Genomic DNA, 24,371 nt, shown 5'->3' on the forward strand with positions numbered 1-24,371 from the left:
TCCATTTCAAACCACAAGCCTAAATGCATTCTAGGAGTTTCAAGAGAGCATGTTTCAAAGAATGCTGCTATGGAAGAAGCTTAAAATCAATCACCTCCTTTGACCCAGAACTCCTATTCTGCCAACCCTTCTCAACTATAATGAAACCTATACCTAATTTTCCCAGAGAGAGGGAGAGGGAAAGGGCAAGGAATCCAGAAATTACTTGATGAAATCCTAAACAGTTGCCTTTGCTGAACGCAGGTATCCCCAAAACTGCAAGAAAACCAGAGGATGTGTAGAACTACCCATTGCTTGAGATTATCAGCATGTTCAGAACAGAATACAGTTGTCCTGCCGTTTACCTTTGCCCACCAGCTGGAGAGCACGAAGTACGTGTTCACATTCTCCTCTCCAAACTGCTCTGCTACATACAGACCCAAGGAGCCATACTTATCATAGATATTTCGTTTCGTTGCATCAGTCAATATTGCATGTGCATTGTTGATCTCTTTAAATTTATCTGCAGCTTCTGGATTATCCGGATTCTTATCAGGGTGATACTTTAATGCCAGTTTCCTGTGGAGGAAAGAAAACATTTTAAGAGCCAGCTGAAGACTCCCACTGCTCTGGATAGAATCTCTGCTCATGGCTGCAAAGAATTACCCACTCGCTGTACGTCAAACGGATATTTATGTAAAGCAAGGAGCAGCACCCACCTGCTAAAGGGAACAAAAGGCAAGGCCTTCTGCTCAAGACCACAGGTGAAAACTCACACTTAGAGTATGGTCTAAACAAATTTGGTCTCAAGTTAGGCAAGTCTTCTATTTGATTCCAGTCAGGGATATAACCCACATCATGTTCATGCAGAAGAAGTTCCAAAGAAAAGGGAGACCCCTTGTGGAACTGAATGTGTACTTCACACTTTCAGCCACAAATTCTGCAGCGTTACTGTAAGGCAGTGGTTCTCACCCTTTTCAGCCTGGGACCCACTTCTGAGAATGACAATCTGTCTGGGACCCACCAGAAGTGATGTCATCAACCTGGAAGTGATGACATGGCAGGAAGTGATATCATCAAGCAGGAAGTGACATCACTGTGATATCAGAGCTGGAAGTGATTTCATCAAACAGGAAGTGACATCACTGTTCTTACCTAGGAACTCAAATTGTAAATGACAAGAGAAAATATTCCAGCTCAGAAGCTTCTTCCCGCCCCCCCTACCACTGTTCCACACCAGAAGCAAGCCCTTTTTACTGCCCATTGTGTTAAGTTGGGAACATCATTTAATGTAGCTTTGTGATATTCTCCAAAAGGAAAGGTCCTTAAATTTTATTACTCACTCCCTGGAACTAGCCTGGGTCATGGTGCTTTGGAGACAAGGATGCAGGTGAAACAGTGTTTGGGCAGGCATAGGGAAATGTGGAAGTTAAGGCTCCTGAGTTCGCAAAATTAATGACTTGATTCTGTGCTCTGAAAAGGTCTGGTGTTTATATTTAAAAAGCAATTACCCATTTCTACTGAATATCTTAATGCTTCCAGGAATAAATATGAAAGTTTAACAACCTGCATCTGTAAAACCACCACCAAGAAGTAGGAAGTTTTAAACATATGCCAAAACTGTCAGCTGGCAACAATAAAGCAAAATTGGTGAAAGACCATAGCAGAGCTGTAATTCTCTGAAGATTGAACCAGAGATACAAGCAAGGAGTGAGCCTTGTGGGCTTTGAAATCACAGCTGCCAGGACAGCCACCACCATTCCCATCATCAGTAATGCACCCCATTTCACAAATTACCCTGAAGATTCCAAATGGTTCTCTGCCACATACACTGACTTTACTTTCAGTTAATTTCACATACAAACCTAAAGATAACCAAAATCATGGAACTGGAAGGGACATAAGAGGTCATCTAGTCCACCCCCGTCTGTAGCTTCTCAGACATATGCTCAGTGCTTACTTTAAGTCCATTTCACACACAACCCTGATGATCACCAAAATCATGGAATGACCTAAAAGGTCATCTAGTCCAACCCCGTCTCTAGCTTCTCAGACACATGTTCAGTGCAGAAGAGATGACGAAGGCACTTGGAGAGATGTATCATATCTGTTTGACTACTTTTAAAGGTGTGCATCAGAGAAGTGTGGGGCGGGGCCATGGAGCATCCCCCTCACAGCTGGAAAGATAGGGATGCCCTACTGTTCTCCTCCCACCTGCTGAAAGGAGCCAAACAATGGGGTAGCTATATTGGGAGCGCTCACTTGTCCTGGCCTCTCCACACTCCCTCTCGCCTGGCTGAGCACATGGCAGCAGAGTGTGGGCGCTGAAGCCTCCGCCGCCACCACCCATGGTCCCCACTCCAGGGCGCTTTTCCACTCCCCCTCTCACCTGACTGAGCACATGGCAGTACAGTGTGGGCACGGAAGCCGCCACCCATGGTCCCCACTCCAGGATGCTTTCCCACTCCCCCTCTTGCCCGGCTGAGCACATGGCAGCACAGTGTGGGCACTGAAGCCGACACCCATGGTCCCCACTCCAGGGCGCTTTTCCACTCCCCAAGGGTCTGTTTGCCCTTTCTCAAAATGGCACCGCTTGGGTCGATTTGCCCTTTTTAAAAATGGCTCCTCCTAGGTCTACTTGCCCTGTGTCAAAATGGCTCCTCCTAGGTCTACTTGCCCTGTGTCAAAATGGCTATGCCTGGGTCACTTTGCCTTTTTTCAAAATGGCGCCGCTGACTTCATTTTGCCCTTTTTCAAGATGGCGGACGCCATCTTATCGCGATCCACCAGAAATTCAGTCGTGACCCACAGTTTGAGAACCTCTGCTGTAAGGCATTATTTGAGGACTCTGCAATGCTCAAACAAATCTGGTCTAGAAATTAAGTGAAAATGAGGTGACGATCCAGATTCCCCCTCCCAACCTCAAATGACTAAAAAATTACTACTCACTAGATTTACCATAATCCCATTGTTGAAAATAAAAGTGTTTGAAATGGCTCTTTGTTTGCTGCAGTTGAAGATTCAGATTTTCAGACAAAAGTAAAAGTCCAAACACTGTCTGAGGGGAAGTAGCAGGAGGAATACATTACAGCAATGGTTTTCAAACTTTTAGTACCAAGACCCACTTTTTAGAATGAGAACCTGCCAGGACCTACCAGAAGTGATGTCGTGACCAGACATGACAACATCAAGCAGGAACATTTTTAACAATCCTAGGCTGCAATCCTACCACACTTACCCAGGAGTAAGTCCCATTTACTATCATTGTTAAAAGCATATAAAAAAATATTGAAATGAATGGGGATCCATCTGAAATTAGTTCATGACCCACAGTTTGAGAAACACTGTGTTACATAAACTATCAAGGCCTCCCATTAAGAACCCCAGAATCCAATACCTGGAACTCCAAGCAAGCCCTTTTCCGATGTTTGTTGTCCTGACAACCAGGGCAAACATGGAAGTTTCAGTTAGCTACTGAAACAGTCAGAGAAAGAGCTGCCCTCCATGTGATGTCATTTGTATAATCCCCCTTTAAAGCTGTCTACGTCAGCAACCATCACCAGACCAGGATGAGTAGTTGCTGCCTTGCTGGTCTCAGGGAATATTATCAAATATTAAGCGAGTGGTTCCCAATCTTTGAGCTGTAACTCCACAGGAAGCCACAGAAACCAGACAGAGGAGCTGTGGAACCCTCTGTAAAAAAAACCCGCCACCCTATACATGTATAGGATTGTATCCATGAGGGAGCCATAGCCAATGGCCCAGTATGTCAAGGGAGGCACCAATCAAAAAAGCCTGAGAACTGTATTGAGCCGTAAACAGAACTGATTCTCATTAGAGCAATGGTTCCCAAACTTTTTAAAACAGCACTCTAACAGGACCAACCTAAGTTTATCAGACTTTAATAAAAGGAGATCTAGAAAGAAATATTTTATTTATTTATAAGGAATAATAACCAAATAATTCCCAACTCACAGTTTGGGAACCACTGCATTAGAGAATATTCCTATCCAAAAGCAGCTCTAAACGGAATATTCCTTGCACTGACAGGTGTTGATAGAACAAAATAATGGCCACGTAATACTTTCTATTCACAACGATACTGCAAAGGAATACATGGGAAAAACCACTGTGTAGTCATGCACACTGAACATTTTTCTAGAAAGATCTGAACATAAGAACATAAGAACATAAGAACATCTGTGATGTGAAGTAGTGAAGAATCTAGTTTGACTGTATGTCCTCATAATTCTCACAATATTTTATTGTTACATGACTTGTCTTGGTGAATTTCTTCATGAGTATCCTTCAGTGTAAGAAAAACAATTGTCCTGGACTCCGCTAGAAGTCAGACTTTTTAATATATGTAAAGACAAACACATCTTCTGCTATTTGTTGTTTCTCTTGAAAAGTTGCGAGAATAAAAATGTATTATTTGGAACTAGAGAAGTATTTTCAACCTGGATTAGAGAAATCCAAGGGATAGCAGCTCTCGCTGAGTCACCTATCGCCATGAAAGGATTACTGATGACCTCTGTTGCAAAATTCAGATCATAACATTTACCAGTTGTAAACCCTCCTTAATTAAGACTACTGTACTGCCATTGCACAAGTGCTTCTGTTAAGTCTATGGGGATTTGAAGCACACTTTTCTTCAAGGTTTTCAAGCCTCACTCAAAAATTAATTTTTAAAATGTGATTGAAAGTTTTAAAAAGGGATTGACTTTTTTTACAACTTTGAGTTAATACCAAGACTCACCACAGAGTCATGAGAGATTTCTCCACTGGCTGTCAGTGTAGAAATGAAGACACAATGTCATTTGAAAAACCTACAGAAAGGACCAACAAGAAATCTGTAGCTCATGAATCTCACCCAGTGGTTCTCAAACTTTTTAGCACCGGGATCCACTTTTTAGAATGACAATCTTTCCGGACCCACCAGAAGTGATGTCATCACTGGAAGTGACATCATCAAGCAGGAAAATTTTAGTTTTCTTAAATTTACTTAAGTAAATGAAGTAAGTAAATTAAACATTTACAATAAGTATCAGTTCAAAAATATATTTAAACTAAAGAGACCTCCTAACCCTCCCAAGCAGTTGCTGATCTGTTTAAAATGAATTCCCCAAATATCCTAGAGGCTACAATCCTATCCACACTTACCTAAGACTAAGCCCCACTATCACTGTTAAAAGCATATGCATAGTAGCCTGTTAAAAGTACAGATTGGTAGTATTTTCAGTCACATACCATGGTAGTTTCAAGTCTAATATATTTAAAAGACACACTGAAATGAATGGGGACCGACCTGAAATTGGCTCACAACCTAAATTGTGGTCAGTGAGTCCTGACCCACAATTTGAGAAATACTGGTCTAACCTGTTAGTCACCAGAGGAGTGATTCTGTTACTACACAAGATCCACAAAAGCTAAACAATCTGAAAAGAAGCCCAAACAAATTTGGTAAGATGCTTCTTATCTCAAGGTTGTCCCAAGAGGCCGCAATGGTTTCAAAACAAACAATGCATCATGGTATCTCCTACCAACTGTCTTGAACCAGGAGATTAAAATGGATTCTTATTGCCATGTTTTTTTTCACTTGACTATGTTTCACGTAACTAAGAGGAATGCCAGTAAGGGACCAGCAGTATTCAGCGGCTATCAATAGGCAAGATCCTATTGATACCAAACATTTTAGCATAGAGATCCACTTTTTAAAATGACTTTCTATTGGGACCCACCTAGCTTTACGAGACTTTGAACTAACCTCACTTTCCTGGGAGTAAGTCCCATTGAACACAATAGGACTTACTTCTGAGTAGACCCGGTTAGATTGTGCCCTTTGTTTTTTAAACAGGAAATATTTTTAGAATGAAATATTTTTATTTGCTAATAATAAAAACCAGGAAAAAAGATGCTCGAATGTTTATCTCCTTTATGTATACATGCTTGCAAACTGCAAGTGCTCAGCTCCTTGCAAACTGCAGGAGTCAAGCTCTTTGCAGGGCAATTCGCAGCTACCTGATTTTTGAATAGCCTCAGGGATTGAGGCAATTAGTTATCTGAGTTTTTCATTGGAGGCTCTGCTTGGCTGCTACAGGACACAACAAAAATCAGGTCACGACCCACAGTTTGGGAACCACTGTTCTAGTGCAATAGTAAGAATATGAACTAGTCATGTTGTTCATCATTTGTTAGCAAGTCAACTCTGTTTAGAATTGGCTTTTGGCCTCCTTACCTGTATGACTTTTTAATATCATCTGAAGTAGCATTCTTGTCCAGGCCTAGAACATGGTACAAGGTTTCCCCAGAGGTAGACAATGAACGTTGCCTCTGGTCCCCCATCTTGAGCTAGCCTGAAAGGAAGAAAAGTATTGTGGTCATATGAAGAATAAATCAATGTGCATTGTGGTCATATGAAGAATCAATCAATCAAGGTAAAATCAGTGCGGTTAGAATGGTGGATATAGACTGGGTACACCAGGTTCATATTTCTGCTCAACTGTGAAGCTCACTGCACGCTCCTGGGAAAAATCACTATCTCCCAGCCTGGTCAAGTTCACAAGGATTTCCTAAGAATCAAGTGGGACAACCTCTCCAAGTACTGCTCTTAGGGCACTGGAGGAAGTGTACAATACAAATGCAATCACTGCAACATAAAATTATATTATAATGATGGGTTACTCTCACTGAATGATGCATAGCCGTGCACTGTCAATGAAAAGCTGCCAGTATGAAACTACAAACTAAAACTCATAAGAACATAAGAACAGCCCCACTGGATCAGGCCATAGGCCCATCTAGTCCAGCTTCCTGTATCTCACAGCGGCCCACCAAATGCCCCAGGGAGCACACCAGATAACAAGAGACCTCATTCTGGTGCCCTCCCTTGCATCTGCCATTCTGACATAGCCCATTTCTAAAATCAGGAGGTTGCACATGCACATCATGGCTTGTAAACTCATGACTCAAACACATTATATGTAATACATTTGGATAACGTTTTTGATGAAGTGAAACTTAAGTTCTACAGATAACAGCCAAGTTTAAGATGATGAAGCAAACATGCAAATCACTTAAAATTCATCTAAGGGCTCATGAAAGTTTCATCAACAATTGTTCTTCATCTCCACAACAGAGATCACAAAAGCTTCATCATACACATGTCAGTCTAAAACTAAACTACAACAGCTGAACAGCTTACTGAGGATAGTCTCAGGCCTGCCTCACACAGTCCCAAGTTTGTAGATAGTGCCATCAGTAAGAATCGAAGTCCCCATCACAGTTTTCACTTATATTAGCAGTCCATATTGCTAAGGTCAACAGGCATGTGGATGCGGGAGAACCCGTGGACATTATATATCTGGACTTTCAGAAGGCGTTTGACACGGTCCCTCACCAAAGGCTACTGAAAAAACTCCACAGTCAGGGAATTAGAGGACAGGTCCTCTCGTGGATTGAGAACTGGTTGGAGGCCAGGAAGCAGAGAGTGGGTGTCAATGGGCAATTTTCACAATGGAGAGAGGTGAAAAGCGGTGTGCCCCAAGGATCTGTCCTGGGACCGGTGCTTTTCAACCTCTTCATAAATGACCTGGAGACAGGGTTGAGCAGTGAAGTGGCTAAGTTTGCAGATGACACCAAACTTTTCCGAGTGGTAAAGACCAGAAGTGATTGTGAGGAGCTCCAGAAGGATCTCTCCAGACTGGCAGAATGGGCAGCAAAATGGCAGATGCGCTTCAATGTCAGTAAGTGTAAAGTCATGCACATTGGGGCAAAAAATCAAAACTTTAGATATAGGCTGATGGGTTCTGAGCTGTCTGTGACAGATCAGGAGAGAGATCTTGGGGTGGTGGTGGACAGGTCGATGAAAGTGTCGACCCAATGTGCGGCAGCAGTGAAGAAGGCCAATTCTATGCTTGGGATCATTAGGAAGGGTATTGAGAACAAAACGGCTAATATTATAATGCCGTTGTACAAATCGATGGTAAGGCCACACCTGGAGTATTGTGTCCAGTTCTGGTCGCCGCATCTCAAAAAAGACATAGTGGAAATGGAAAAGGTGCAAAAGAGAGCGACTAAGATGATTACGGGGCTGGGGCACCTTCCTTATGAGGAAAGGCTACGGCGTTTGGGCCTCTTCAGCCTAGAAAAGAGACGCTTGAGGGGGGACATGATTGAGACATACAAAATTATGCAGGGGATGGACAGAGTGGATAGGGAGATGCTCTTTACACTCTCACATAATACCAGAACCAGGGGACATCCACTAAAATTGAGTGTTGGGCGGGTTAGGACAGACAAAAGAAAATATTTCTTTACTCAGCGCGTGGTCGGTCTGTGGAACTCCTTGCCACAGGATGTGGTGCTGGCGTCTAGCCTAGACGCCTTTAAAAGGGGATTGGACAAGTTTCTGGAGGAAAAATCCATTATGGGGTACAAGCCATGATGTGTATGCGCAACCTCCTGATTTTAGGAATGGGTTAAGTCAGAATGCCAGATGTAGGGGAGAGCACCAGGACGAGGTCTCTTGTTATCTGGTGTGCTCCCTGGGGCATTTGGTGGGCCGCTGTGAGATACAGGAAGCTGGACTAGATGGGCCTATGGCCTGATCCAGTGGGGCTGTTCTTATGTTCTTATGTTCTTATATTCCATTATTTCAACTCAAAAAGATTCATGTAAGAATGACGCAAAGAATGGGTCACCTGTCTCTTTACAGCTAACCTGCAGAAGGCTAACTGCATGAGACCTATTTCCTTTTCAACACAGTAAGGCAAAGTAAGGTACAAAATTAACACCTTGCCCATATCAAAGTGAAGCAACATTCTCAATTATTCCTTTGTATTATTTGATAAACTAGCTGAAAATAGCAGAACAAAAGCTTTAGACTGCAATCCTATGAACAATTTCCTGGAAGTAAGATCCACTAAACACAGTGCTACTCACTTCTGAGTAAACATGCATAAGGCTGCAGTGTTGAAGTGTAATTAGACTTGGAAGTTCGGTTTGAAAGCTTTGTTAGTGGTCTGGGAAGCTCATAATATGACTGTAACAGGCAGACCAACTATCCACAAACCCAGAACTGAATGAGGCAGGCTTGAAGTTGTCCTACTGTAAGTTGTTCATCTGTTATTATTTTAGCTTCAGAATGACATGCATATAAATGGACTGCAGAAGCCCCTAAATTCACTTCTGATTTGCTTCCAAAAACTGGAAGTAGCTTTCAGAGGCTTCTGAGGTCCATGGAGGCCACTACAGCCTGGAATAAATGAGCTGGCACAACCCTCGAAGAGGCCTTTGGGGCTTCCACCACCAGCACAAAGGTAACCAGTTAGTAAACAAGAGGACATAGGCACACCAACGATGGACCATAGAATATGTGGTCCATTGTTGGTCAGAACATTGCTTAGCGATGCACACCTGAATAAGCAACAGGTCTAAGACAATGAAAGAAATACTTCAGAATATGCAATTAATCAGTTGAATTTACTGATGCAGGATTAGGATTATTTGCATTAGCTGTTTTAAAAGGAATTGGATAAAATGCATAGCAGAAAATAGCCAACAGCATAACTTCTGTATAAGTGGCAGAGCACATGGTTTTTGTATTGACATTTGCTGGTTCAAGTTCCAGCATCTTCAGGTAAGTTTGAGGAAACTGCATCCCTGAAACCGCAAGACAGCTGCTTTCCTGTTGCTGCAGGCAGTATTAAGCTAGATGGGCCACTGGTCTGACTTGGCTTAATGCAGCTTGATAGGTATGCAGACATAGTGTACCCCAATGACCAGCTATGGGCATTGGCAATAAGGATGGGCTATCTCTCATGGCATGGTTCTAAACATTTCTGGGACATCTGCCAAGCTGATATCAAGACAGAACTCTGGAGCTAGATGGTCCAACTATGAATTTATTCACAGCAGTCCTCTCACCAGTAACTAAGAGCAAGACACAGTGGTCAGTTCAATTCCAGCTGATCAAGCATGTTGGAGTCAGAAAGTAACTCTGAATCCAAAAAGAATCTAAAAGGCAATTAATAAAAAAAAAAAAATCTTCACTTCAGAGTGAGACAAGTTCCTGCTGAGACACAGAGAAGCACGTGGAACCTTGCTACCATCTGCTAAGTCATTAATTTGAATATATTTTAAGCACTCTTTTCAGAGGCCTGTATTATATGACAACCAAAACAGATGTCAAATTTTTTAGATATGACTAGTTAAGGGGCAGCAAAGTGTCCCTATGGTATACATGGTATCAGGTCAGATGACACACTGGATGGCTCAGAATAGCAGACAAAGGGCAATCCTATCCAGTTTTCCAGCACCAGTGCAGCCGCAATGCAGCCCCAAGATAAGGGAACAAAGGTTCTCTTATCTAGAGGAGGCCTCTGTGACTGCCTCTCCACCACAGGATGCAGCTCATGCCCCACTGGCATGACTGCACCAGCACTGAAAAATTGGATAGGATTGGGCCCAAAATCTGTTATGTGGATGTAGGACAAAAAGCACATTTAGATTTTTTTTTCTTTTTGCTGTCTCCAGGTAGAAGGAATCATTCTTCTTACCATTCTTCTTACTGCATGTTGTGTTGAGAGGGCCGGACAGGATTGGGATTCTGTTGGTGTACCGCCCGCCCTGCCGCCCAACAGTCTCCCTGCCTGAGCTGACCGGGGTGATCTCGGGGGTGGCACTGGAGGCCCCCGCCTATTACTGCTGGGGGACTTCAATGTTCATGCCGAGGCCCCTGTGGCAGGTGCAGCTCAGGATTTCATGGCCGCCATGACAACCATGGGCCTGTCCCTGAAGATCTGGGCCCCGATACATACTGCAGGACACGTGTTGGACCTGGTGTTCACAAGCTGGGCACGGGGCCAGTGATCTGGATGTAGAGGAGATAAAGATCACTCCGTTGTCATGGACAGATCACTTCCTGGTAAGGTTTAGGCTTGTTGCGACTTCCTGCCTCCGCAGAGGCGGGGGACCGTTTTCTATGGTCCGCCCCCGGAGGCTAATGGATCCGGTAGGTTTCCTGAGGGCTCTGGGGGATTTTCCCACTGCCAAGAACGGCGCCTCATCTGAGGCCCTGGTTGACCTCTGGAATGGGGAAATGTCCAGGGCAGTGGATGAGATTCCTCCAGAGAGACCTCTGCCACGTCACAGACTCGGAGCGGCTCCTTGGTTTACTGAGGAGCTGCAAATGATGAAGCAGCAGGGCAGACGTCTAGAGTGACGGTGGCAGAAAACTCGCGATGAATCCGATCGGACACGGAGTAGAGCCTACTCCATGTCCGATCGGAGCCTACTCCGATATAGAGCCTACTCCGCGGCGGTGGTAGCAGCGAAGAGATCGTTCTTCTCTGCTACCATTGCGCCTGCTGATAGCCATCCGGCAGAGCTGTTCCGTGTGGTGCGGGGCCTCCTTCATCAGGCCCCTCCGGTAGACAAGGAGGAATACACGGTCAGCCGCTGTGACGTGTTTGCACAACATTTTGCAGATAAAATCGATCGTATTCACCGCGACTTGGATGCCACATTGACAATATCTCACGATGTCCCCTTGGCAATTGCTTGTCCAGTGTTGTGGGATTCTTTTCAGCTTGTGCAGCCTGAGGATGTGGACAGACTCCTTTGGAGTGTGAGGCCGTCTGCCTGCCTGTTTGACCCTTGCCCAGCTTGGCTGATAAGAGCTGCCCGGGGTGGACTGGCTGAGTGGACGGGGAGGGTGGTCAACTCTTCTTTGGGGGAGGGGACATTGCCACTCGCTTTGAAACGGGCGGTGGATCACCCCCTCCTGAAGAAGCCCTCCCTGGATTCCACTGTGTTGGATAACTACCGACCAGTCTCTAACATCCCGTTTCTGGGCAAGGTAATTGAGCAGGTGGTGGCAGCCCAACTCCAGAGGGTCTTGGATGAAGCGGATTATCTGGATCCTTTTCAATCTGATTTCAGGCCGGGCTTTGGGACAGAAACCGCCCTGGTCGCCTTGGTGGATGACCTACGCCGGGGACTGGACAGGGGGAGTGCATCCCTGTTGGTCCTGCTGGACCTCTTGGCAGCTTTCGATACCATTGACCATGGTATCCTTCTGGGCCGACTGGCCGAGTTGGGAGTTGGAGGCACTGTTTTGCGGTGGTTCCGCTCCTACTTGGAGGGTCGATCCCAGATGGTGGTGCTGGGGGATGCCTGTTCAACACCCTGGCCTTTGAGGTGCAGGGTGCCGCAGGGTTCAATTCTGTTCCCCATGCTATTTAACATCTACATGAAACTGCTGGGAGAGGTCATCCGGGGGTTTGGAGTGGGGTGCCGTCAATATGCTGATGACACCCAGCTTTATCTCTCCTTTCCTCCAGACTCCAGGGTGGCGGTTGAGGGCCTGGAGCGCTGTCTGGAAGCAGTGAGGATCTGGATGGGGGCTAACAAGCTGAAATTAAATCCGGATAAGACAGAGGCTCTCCTGGTTCGGAAATCCTCTATGCAGGTGCTGGATTATCGGCTTGCTCTGAATGGGGCTGCTCTCCCTCTGAAGGAGCAGGTCCGCAGCTTGGGGGTCAACCTGGACTCGCAGCTGCTCCTGGATTCCCAGGTGGTGGCTGTGGCTAGGGGGGCCTTCGCTCAGCTTCGGCTGGTGCGCCAGCTGCGGCCGTACTTGGATCGTGCAGACCTGGCCATGGTGATCCATGCTACGGTGACATCAAGGTTAGATTATTGTAACACGCTTTATGTGGGGCTGCCCCTGAAGACGGTTCGGAAACTGCGATTAGTGCAGAATGCGGCGGCCCGTGTGGTCACTGGAGCCAGGTGGTTTGACTCGGTCAGTCCGCTTCTCCAGGGACTACATTGGCTGCCCATTTGTTTCCGGGCCCAATTCAAGGTGCTGGTTTTGACCTTTAAAGCCCTATACTGCTCTGGGCCAGGCTATCTTAGAGACCGCCTACTCCCATACAATCCGGCTCGTCCTCTCAGGTCATCAGAGAAGGCCTTTTTACAAGTGCCGCTGCCTAAGGAGGTATGTGGGGGGGGGCAAGAAACAGGGCCTTCTCAGTAGTGGCACCAACGTTATGGAACTCCCTCCCCTTGACTTGAGAATGGCTCCCTCTCTTGAGTTTTTTCGGCGAGGCCTGAAGACCCTGCTCTTTAAACAAGCCTTTTGATTCCATGGCCTTTTAAAACACTTTTATACATCTTTTAGTTCTTTTTGACAGGCTGGATTCCTCTATGATTTGCTGTTCTATGCTCTTTTTATTCTGATTTTATTCTGACTACTGTTTTTATGGCCTCTGTTAATGTGTTTTTTATATGTTTTTATCTGTCTTAAAATTGCTTTTTAAAATTGTTTTTACATGTTGTAAGCCGCCCTGGGTCCCTTTCAGGGAGAAGGGGAGGATACAAATAAAGTTTATTATTATTATTATTATTCTGGTTTTATGTAATCTCAGATGAAGGTCCTGCATTGCACAATGACAAACAGGTGACTGCCTCTTATTAAATTCTATCCAATAATTGTCAGTTACTTCCAACCTCTAACATACTAGGGCTGTGGTGATCTGTTGTTTATTATGACAGACCACACAGAGGTGCAAAACAGTCCGAGGAGAGAAACCAAATACAATACAGTATATAAAACTGTTTTTGAAGAGAAGTTCATAATTTAAGCATTATGTAAACAGAGTACAGCAGCTCACATGTGAATCCCCACCCTCAACACGCAGATAGTTTTGTAAACCATCTGCCAATACTGAATGGGTGTTTTAACTGGATTTCTGTGCTCCCAGAAGCACTGACCCAACTAAGAAATTTGTAACACTGAATATTTTGCGTAGTTCCTGCACAACAGGCATGGCCTCCACAGATGAGCAGCACCAGCTTCTAAGAAAAATATGCTCCACAAGATTTCTGTGTGGCTATCAAGACTACGATCCAGTTCAATTTTAATCATTCTTCAATGTTGACAAAATGATGGTAATCCAATTTCACTTTATGTACTTCTAATCTCAACTTGTAAATGAATGCATTTCTCACCTCCTCCCTTTTTTTTTTCAAATTTACAAATTTTAAAGGAGGAAGTGATGTGGATTAGAGAATGTGCCTCATTATTCAAATGAGGCTGGCTGGGCCCTCACTTCTCAGTGAACTGGCCTCACTCACCATCACTACTGAACATTCATTTCTTATACTGTGTCAGAGTAGAACTAGGTGCATACTCAGTAGTTCTCAAAGACCTATAACCACTGTGAATGCCTTTTTGAAAGCACTCCCCATTCAACCTTGTTATGGTGACTTCCTCTCCAGTTGGCGTACTCTGATGTGTGTACCTCTGGAAAACTGGTGATCCAGCAACTCTGCCTTGAAGTACAAGGGGAGGATGTAATTACCTTTGGGCCCCCTGCTTTTCCATGAGTTTTAATGCCTATCAAAAACCATTCACAGAGTTTGAGGACACTGAGGACATCAAAACTGAAATATTTATCTGATGGTGCCCACTAGGGGCAAGAGCAGCATTTATGACAGGAAAAAACCACAACTCAGTGGTTCTCGCACATTTAGCACCAGGACCCACTTTTTAGAATCAATCTGTCAGGACCCACTGGAAGTGATGTCATGACCGGAAGCGACACCATCAAGCAGGAAAATTTTTAACAATCCTAGGCTGTAATTCTACCCACACCCAGGAGTAAGTCCCATTTACTATCATTGTTAAAAGAATATACATAGTAGCTTATTAAAAGTACAGGTCTGTCACATTTCCTCAAATGCAGTCACATCATTCATTGGCATCCTTCAGTCTTGGAAGACTATGGTATCGATAGTCACATACCATGGCAGCATCAAGTCTGATAGATTAAAAATAAAATATTGAAATCAACGGGGACCCACCTAAAATTGGCTCACAACCCACAGTTTGAAAAACACTGCCACAGATTATTCATCTTGATCGGTGATTGATACCAATACAGCAATGATGTAAGATATCTCTGAATGCCAGATAGGAGGAGAAACAGGTATCTGTTGTATTGTGTGCTCCCTGAGGCTGAACTAGATGGGCCTTTCACCTGATCCCGCAGGGCTCTTATATCTTAGGATGTAAGCAAGAACTCTGCAGCTTCGTAACACAAAGTTTAATAAAATAAAAACATCTTTTTGACTAAAAAGTGTTCCAATCAACTAGATAGCTCAAAAAATATAAATAGTTATAACTGTGGAGAGCAAGAACAAATCTAAAAAAGGCAGTCCCCCTTCTTCACACAAGAAAGAAAATGAGGCTGAGTCACAGATGCATCAAGAAAACAAGCATGCTTTTTGCTTCAGTACCATTGTCTGCACTCAGAGTCAACTGACCAATACCTCTTTAATTGGGCGATTACTTCTTCACATTTACCAAGATCAGCTTTATCCACTAGCAGGGCCAGTCTTTGGAAGCTCAGGGCCCAATTCTGCAGGGTCCCTGCACCCCCACTGCACGCCCCCCCCCAATACAAGGAGCAGCAGCAGCTCAGGTCAGGCACAGCATAGCACCCAGAAGGAGATTGGCAGTGATGTGCTGACATTATCATGTCACTGCCAACTGCTTCCAGAGTAACCCAATTTTGAGCTAAACAAAAATGGGTGGAAAAGGACTCAAAAGAACTCTTCTCACCATACCAGCCTCTGCATGGAGACTTACATTCACGCAAAGAGCCACGTGTGGGCAATCTGCTCTTCACCACAGAGTGGAGGAATCCTCAGGCATGGGGCTTGTTCGGGCCAGATTGATCCCCCAATCAGGTTAAGGTTGACCCTGGCCACAAGGACTGTTGAAAACAAAAAGTGAACTTTTCCAAGACCAAGTGCCTTTCAAGACATTGTAAATTGAGGCGGGGGGGACGGGACACGAAGAGGTATTTTCAGAATTCACAAGAGCTTCAAGTAGCAGAAATACTGTTTCACAGCACTCAAACTGCTAGGTATTTGTTGGATGGTTGCTGTGCCCTCACTGTCAGCCATTTCGCTCCCATGTGATCGTCAATATCCCCACCATTTTCAAACATGGTTTTTTGCCTTGATCTTTCTCTCTTCTATCCTGCACTCATACACACAGCTCTAGCAGTACGAAACCCCCAGTTATGCTACCCATTAAAATATATTCCCCACCAATCAAGCTAGTTGCTCCTCCTCTATACAGAGACAGGGGTATTGCTAGTGTAAGAACTGTGTTAACAAATTTTAAAGTTCCCAAAATCACATAATCAGGCCTGAGACCCGAACCAAGAGATCACCACCTGCTGGTCTTCAGCAACACACACTCTAGCAGAATGTCTTCTGCTAGAGTGTGTGTTGCTGAAGAACACACCGGTACTGCTGAAGAACAGTCTGCCAGCTATTTTCAGATTAGGTCATTACAACTAGTCCACACTAGATTAAATAGGTCTTAGCAACGGATATTTTTAATGCACTTGGCTCTCAGTCAGTTTAACTCTCTTTTCAGCTGCATGGGCCCATTGACTTTTGAAGTCAACAGTGAAATGGCACTTTTTGAAAAAAAGAACTTTTTCTTCAGAAAGAACTGAGTGTGTGCCATAACGGAGGCAAATAAGTCCTGCAGACAACAATGCCCACCTGAGAAATAAGATTTAGCAGAAAAGAAAACTGCTACCACTTGAGGCAGCAAGAGATCAAAAACAAGTTGTCTTGCAAATATTTCTCTTCCTATGTACAACCCAGTTAAATTGCTAGGAATGAGCCAAAAAATAGAGAAAAGTTTAGCCACTATGCTGGTCATGCTGATAATCTCAGCTAAAAGGCTGTTGTCCTGCATACAGTGGAGGTTCAACTACATTGACTACAGTTTGAAGTCACCTGTTGTCCTCTAGCAACATAGCACCTCAAATATAGCAGGCCTCCAATATACAAGACACAGAATACTCAATACATTCACTTTAAAACCTTCATATCGTAATTTTCATTTATACCTTTGCAATGCTGTGCCACTTGCACTTGAGAGCAGACCTGACCGAGAGGTGGGTTACATATTCAGTAGTTTTGCATCGCTGTACAGTTTGGTCTCAGGAGTTGGAGACAAATCTCTAGTGTCACCAGCATGAGATTCCCTGAATGTTCAGCTGAAGTTAATTGACCAAACTGAATGTCACCAACCACACTTTTTAAACTCATTCCGCTTAATAAACAGGACGGAGCATATTTTCTGCATCCACACAATTTCTGCAGTCAGTCACTATAATAGACCTAAAGAGGTGCTCTTGGTTCGGAAATCCACAGCTCGGGTATTGGACTATCTGAATTGGGGTTGCACTCCCTCTAAAGGAGCAGGTCCGCAACTTGGGGGTTCTCCTGGATCCACAGTTGCACCTGGAGTCCCAGATGGCAGCGGTGGCCAGGGGAGCCTTTGCTCAGCTTCGGCTGATTCGCCAGCTGCGACCGTACCTGAGCTGCGTGGACCTGGCCACAGTAACCCATGCCCTAGTGACATCTAGATTAGATTATTGCAATGCGCTCTACGTGGGGCTGCCTTTGAAGACGGTCTGGAAATTACAACTAGTACAGAACGCAGCTGCTCGTGTGGTGGCTGGGGCACGTCAGGTTGACTTTGTCGAGCCGTTGCTTTGGCGGCTACACTGGCTGCCGGTTCTGTTCCAGGCCCAATTCAAGGTGCTAGTTTTGACTTTTAAAGCCCTTTACGGCTCGGGTCCGGGGTATTTGAGGGACCACCTCCTTCCCTACAATCCTGCCTGTGCTCTTAGATCATCTGGGGGGGCCCTTTTGACTGTGCCGCCACCAAGAGAGGTGAAGGGGCGGCGGCCAGGAAGAGGGCCTTCTCGGTGGTGGCCCCCGAACTTTGGAATACCCTCCCCTTAGAATTGAGAACTGCTCCCTCTTTCGGCGTGGACTGAAGACCTTTTTATTTCAAAAAGTGTTTAATTGTTGACAGGCTGGTTGGCTTTCTTGCTTTTTTATATGAGAATCCATGGGGCTTGTTTTCAGATTTTTAATTATTTGTAAATTGTTTTAATTATTGTTTTTAATTGTTAATTTTTAATTTGTAATTGTTGGAGCTAATTGTTGTAGGCCGCCTTGTGTGCCCATAGGGCAAAAAGGCGGGATATAAATTAATATAATAATAATAATAATAATAATAATAATAATAATAATAATAATAATAATAATAATAATAATAATAATAATAATAGCAAGTTTTTGGTTTTTATACATTCAGGCAGAACTTGACTACTGTTTGGGTAATTCCCAGGGAAATCTAGTAATTAGCACTCATTGCATGCTATAAGAACAGCCCTGCTGGATCAAGCCAAAGGCCCATCTAGTCCAGCTTCCTGTATCTCACAGTGGCCCACCAAATGCCCCAGGGAGCACACAAGACAACAGGCACAACCTGCGTCCTGGTGCCCTCCCCTGCATCTGACAATCTGAGGCAGCTTGCCTCTAAAACCAAGAGCTTGCACATACCAAAACCAAAAGCTTGCTATGCCTTATACAGAACAGAGAAAAGATGAAGTTATTGCTAAGTGGGTTTGCAATCTATGTTACATGGGTGAAACTGGGAGAGTCAGCGCAGACCAGCAGGAAGAAGCGATGATGAGTGTTACAAGGCTGGGTAACTTTAGGAAAGGTTTTCAGGCATGCTCTCTTAAGGACCAAATTCTGAAGAAGGGACTTGAAAAAGAAGATGGTAGGCAGACAGAGGGGTAAGTATGCCACTGTTCAAAACATGAGTTCTCAAAGTGATTTACAAAGTCAAGGAGACACGAAGATGGTAATCAAAAGAAGGAGCAAGAAAGATAAGAGCTGCTGGGACCATTTGCATGTACACAGAAATTCCCAAGCAGAAGGATAGGGGACCAGGAGGAAAACCAGACTCTAGAGTTGCAACTGGTCATAACAGAGGGGAGAAATGCCTTGATAGATGCACTTTACAAACAATGGAGGAAAAAATCATTTGATGTGGTAGATGAAGGTGTAGACCACTTCCACTTTCCCAGGATGGGATGTATGAGGGATAGAAGGCCAACGTTAGAGACACTGAAGTCATTTCAAGTACAGAAACAAGGAAGAGACTATGCACTGTCAGCTGCTTAACCATTTCAGACAGCAAGGAAGGAAACACCGTTAGTGGAGATGAGGGATTACAGCAGGCCCCGACCCCCCACACCCAAAACAGACTTTCGTTAAGAGCTTTACTAGAACAAAGAGAACTGCGGCCATTGCTACATAGGCACACGTAATAAAACAGGAAAGACAGCAGCTAAACAAAGACCAGCCAAAGTCAGAGAGCAACCCACAGCCTTTAAACAACAAACGAGCTCCCGCTACTGGTGGAGGCCAATGTTAAACACACTTGTTGACCACACACCACACACTGGGCGGCTCAGCAAACATGCTGTTGCTCTTCCAGCAAACATAACAGTGAGCAAGAAATAGGGAGAATGAAAAAAATCAGGAAATTAGATAGAACAAAACCAACTTCTGCTGAAAAAGGAGAGGACACTACAGTAACAGTATGTGCCCTAACACAGGAATTGCATTTGCTTGAAACCAAGTTTGTGCAATCTTCGTGCAGAAGGTAAATTTGATTTCATGCTAAGTAGTCATGGCACTTATAAACGTATACAAGTTTCAACGCAAGCCTAGAGAAGAAAAAAATCTAAGGAACCAAGTGCAGCTCTGAGGCAGATTATGGGTCTATACAGAAACAAGCAGATGGAGAATCTGTGGTAAAAAACCTCCCTATTTGTCACCTGTTTTTGGACCTTTCTATCACCTCAGAGCAGGGGTGCCCAAAGCCCAGCCCAGGGGCCACTTGTGGCCTTTGGGGGCTCCCAATCCAGCCCTCAGGGGGCCCCTAGTCTCCAGTGAGCTTCTGGCCCTCCAGAGACTTGCTGGAGTCCGTGCTGGCCCAATACAATTGCTCTCAGCATGAGGGCAACTGTTCTACCTCTTGTGTGGGGTGTGGGATGAGGGCTCCTTCCACTGCTTGTTGTTTCACATCTGTGAAGAAGCAGCAGCGGCGAAGGAATGGCCAGCTATGCTTTGTGCAAGGCCTTTTGTAGACCCTGAGCTATTGAAAGACCTTCATTCATATAAGTTCCATCTCTAATATATTCATTTATGTAAATTTGTTAATTTATTCAAATTTGAATTGTAAATGAATTTTTTCCCAGCCCCCGACACAGTGTCAGAGAGATGACGCGGCCCACCTACCAAAAAGTTTGAACACCCCTGCCTCAGAGGCTTCTGTGATGCTTCAGACACCCAACATAGTTACCAAGTCATTCAGATGCAGTCACTGTTGTTCCTTCATTGCAACTTATTGTTTGAGCATCTTCTTCTTCCCCAACTGAACAGCAAACCAAGGACATGACTTTGAGTCAGCTTATGTTGCACTGTGAAGTCAAGAGCTCAGGTGACAAACCCCCCCCCCACACACACACACAATAGCACCACAGATAAAGGGCTAATGGCCACAGGTTATGAGAAGTGGGCCATGCGTATATCACTGCATATCTGCCCAGACCCAATGTGAAAGCATGTGATGCTCCATGGAGAGTATGCCTGCTCATCTAGTGGCAAGCGTGGATGCCAGGACCAAGACCCTGCAACAGTGTGAACAAGGGGAGTATGGTTCATACCAAGCTAGTTGCATCAGGGTTTGTTTTATTTTCTGCTTGCCCTTCAGCAGACTTCCCAACAATTGCCCCTTCCCCATTTTCTCCTTTTGCTGATTCTTCAGTGTTTTTGCATTTTCCCTTCCTGTCTTTTAAAATCTTTTCCAGCCCTTAATAAACTTCCTGCATGATATCAAAAAAGGGTCACAAAGGTAAAAGAAAATAGACATAGGATGAATTTACTATTCATAGTTGCAGAACAACTGAATAATTTATTGCATTTATTACTATTAAAGAATATTTCTATATACTGTACTACTTTTCAACAAAAAGTAGTTCACAAAACAGTTTACATAGCAAAATAATTAGAAAAGTGAACCGATAAGTACCAAGAAAGCCAGTGGATACAGAGATAAATACACGGAAAAACAAGAATACTTGTGTGATACTTATATCATACCTGCAACATTTTGTGAAAGCATGAGCCTCTTTGCTCTCACATTGAACAAATTATCTTAATATGTATTGATCCTGTATCTTGGGATGACAATTATGTCATAGTCTTATTTCACGAATTCAGGTTAACTGAGCTAGTTCTCATTTGTTAGGCCAGCTGATGCTCTGCACCTAAAGGAGTGTGGCTAGCAATACACTCACCACCCATCTGTTATACATGCCTGCCTATTCCCTTGAAGTGGCTTCTCTGTAACAGCTATGAAGAAAGGTAATCTCCTGGATTGAACAGTATCATAGTTAACTGCCTGTGCACCAAGGTCATCTGGTTAGGCAGCACTACTGAAAATCATATATTAATACTAAACACATTTTGATTCATCTTTCTTCATTAAAGTCCTTGTTTTCCTGTTGTTTACCCCACATTTAAGTGTATTATGTCAGACTTAATTTAGATTAACAGACCTCTGCTCAAGTCACTCCAGTGACTCAAAATCCATTCTTTATCAGACAAGTGCTATCAGAATATCTGCTCTTCCATTTTAATACCGAGTCTCATGGAAGAAACTGACAATGCTGGCTATGCAGCCATGGAAGGAAAAAAACAAAGCTATTACTTATGTTTTCCATACTTTTTGGAAAAAAGTAACAAATCAATACACTCTTGAAGTACTGAAAATATAGTTCATTGGCAACCCCTATAAACTGGGCAAAGAAGCACCTTTTAAATGGTGGTTCTCTTACATTTAGTGGGAGACAACAACTGTTCTTCATTCCAGTATAGTATCCCACCCAAGTGATTGTTGGAGTCTCACTCATCATGAGACTCTTAGATTCCTCTTAGACTCTTCTTATTTGGGAAAAGGAAGCAGCTTCTCATTCCTTTTACTGTGTAAACTGCTTTGTATAATTTTTGCTGAAATAGAGCTATTAGGTGACAAATACTGTAAGGCAGAACACACCCATAATGTATACCCTAACATAGAATTTGGAAAGGAAATTGCAGGTGTATTTGTGCTTTGGCACCAACAGTCTTGATTTACAGTTCACTCAAGTGCAAAAAGGTACACATTAAGCCAGGTATCTGGATGAAGCCAAATCCACTACCTTAATTCAAAAACTGAGATGTGTTAATAGTAGCGTCTGTACTAGTCTGTTACTGATCCCAAGCTGCTTACTCTGTCTTGGCACAGCAAATCCACCTCTGAAGCCAGCAACCTGACAGATGTTATTAGGGTCATCAAGTGTTGTGATATAAGAAAGACAAGGATGCCCAAAACATATTTCAAAAGTCATTGGAAAACAACTCAGACTATTATGGGCAGTTTCTACAGAATATTAGAGAATCCTTGAGAGAGTCTCAAAAACTAAGGATATTTGAGGATCTGACTTCTCCTATAGGAACTGATCTATCCCTTAAGTTCAGCAGAGGGGATCCTGATGTGCATGCCACCTCTAGTACCATCAGTCTGGCTTCTGTCAAGAAGCAAGGCCTTCTCTGTGGCATCTTCTTTACTATGGAACTCTCTTCTAGGAGGATTAAGAACTGCCCCCTTCCCCGTTAGCCTTCAGGTAAGGACCGAAGGCTTTTCTTTTCTGCCTGGTCTTTCCTTCTTACATAGTTGCTTTTGAATTTTGCGGCTGTATTCTGCATTGGTTTTAATGTTTTCTATTGCATTATTCTTTATGATTATTTTACTATTGCACTTAATTCCTATTTTGCGTGTTACTTTTTTTGACTCATTGTATACCACCTTGGGTACTCCCATTATGCAGAGGGAAAGGGCTATAAAATCATTTCAATAAATAAAACTACTTCTTCTGGATTCCTCAGGCCAATTGATCAGGGCCACCTCCCATTGTCCAAGCTGTCCAACAGGCAGAAATTTGCATTCTTTCAGGGTGAGTGGAGTTTTTATTTATTATGCAACACAATACCACAGAGAAGCCCCAACCGCAAAGAAATCATGTTTTTAGAGTGCTATGACAAAGACCACTCACATCATACACTGCAAATCAATTTCAATGAACTGTTAATGCCATGAGCTGGAGCAGGCAGTGAACTGACGAATGATGTCCAATTCCACCATGCTTGTCTACTGTCCTGGTACCACCCACCCACTTGAATTTTCCAATGCGTGCTCCAATTTTCTTCTTGCTCACTGAAAGCAAGCAAGAGGAAATCCAGTGCAATAGCAGCAACCCGCCATTTCCTCCAGCACTGCTGTTGTGAGCTATCACAGTGGGGGTCCCGTAGCAAGCAGCAGTAGGGAGATCTGTTCTAATCACTCACTTCCACAGGCTCACTTCCAAAACAGGTCTGCTCCACAGCCTCTAAGGCAGGGGTCTCTGAACTTTTTGGCCAGAGGGCCGCATCAAATATCTGGCGTGGTGTGGAGGGCCGGAAAAAAAAATTTAAATATAAAATTTAAATAAATAAATTAGAGATGGAACTTGGATGAGTGAATAAATGAATGAATGGGCTCATTCATTCCACCTCTCTGGCCCTCAGAACACCCTCCAGACACAATCAGAGCACAGTTCTGGTCATGTTCAGTTGAGTGGGCCAGAGGCTTTCAGGGGACAAGAGGTTGGCCATGGGCTAGAAAGAGGCTTGCTACGGGCCGCATCTGGCCGATGGGCCGGGTTTGGAGGCCCCTGCTCTATAGGAAGGTGGGCAGGTAGGCAAGATGGAGTTGAAGACCAAAAAAACCCCTCCCTATCTCCTGGAAAAAAAACTGTGTTCTCTTGCCATAGTCTTCTCTTTCCCTGCCAATTTTGGTTCCATTTTTTTTATTAGCTGGGAGGAGAGGGTGCATGTGCACACCTGTGTGTAGGTTGTCTACTGGTCAGGGGAGGCAATAGCCATGGGGAGGGAAGGTCTGACTCCTATATTTTGGGGTTGGATTGAAAGTCCAAAGCAAATTTGTTCAGCCCTGCTGTACATTCAATGATCACCTTGGCAGCAAAACAATCCAGATCATAATATATCCAAGAACATTGGTTGAAAAGCAACATATACTCTTAGTAATAATATAATTATTCATCTGAATCACTGTTGCACCTCTCAGTTGATTAATTACATATGAATGAAAACAATACACTTGCAACTCAATATTCAACATTTTCTGTGTGATGAATCAATATTAGTTCATACCTGCTGCAGGTCTGTACTGCTATACCCCAATTAAAAGAGCTACTTGCAATTGGGTAACTTTCAAATGAAACCCAACTCATTTGTAATATCTTTACATGTCCAATGTATTACGTATCCAAGCATATCTTGAACATGGAGGAGTTCTCGTCCTCCAGTTCTACAGTCCCCCAAGAAAG

The 24,371-nt window shown here is 43.9% G+C and overlaps 1 protein-coding gene across 1 annotated transcript in view; it reads right to left on the reverse strand.

Moving 5' to 3' along the window:
- The window catches only part of DNAJC5 (DnaJ heat shock protein family (Hsp40) member C5), a 56,898-nt gene that overhangs the window by 8,390 nt on the left and 24,137 nt on the right, over positions 1-24,371 (reverse strand). The window contains exons 2-3 of the mRNA XM_066626021.1: positions 6,218-6,335; positions 345-558 (exon numbers count right to left, since the gene is read on the reverse strand). Of these exons, the coding sequence (XP_066482118.1) occupies positions 345-558; positions 6,218-6,324 (321 nt within the window). The 5' untranslated portion in view covers positions 6,325-6,335. The remainder of the gene's footprint in view (positions 1-344; positions 559-6,217; positions 6,336-24,371) is intronic.

Source organism: Tiliqua scincoides, chromosome 4 (genome assembly GCF_035046505.1).
Source record: "Tiliqua scincoides isolate rTilSci1 chromosome 4, rTilSci1.hap2, whole genome shotgun sequence".
Classification (NCBI taxonomy): domain Eukaryota; kingdom Metazoa; phylum Chordata; class Lepidosauria; order Squamata; family Scincidae; genus Tiliqua; species Tiliqua scincoides.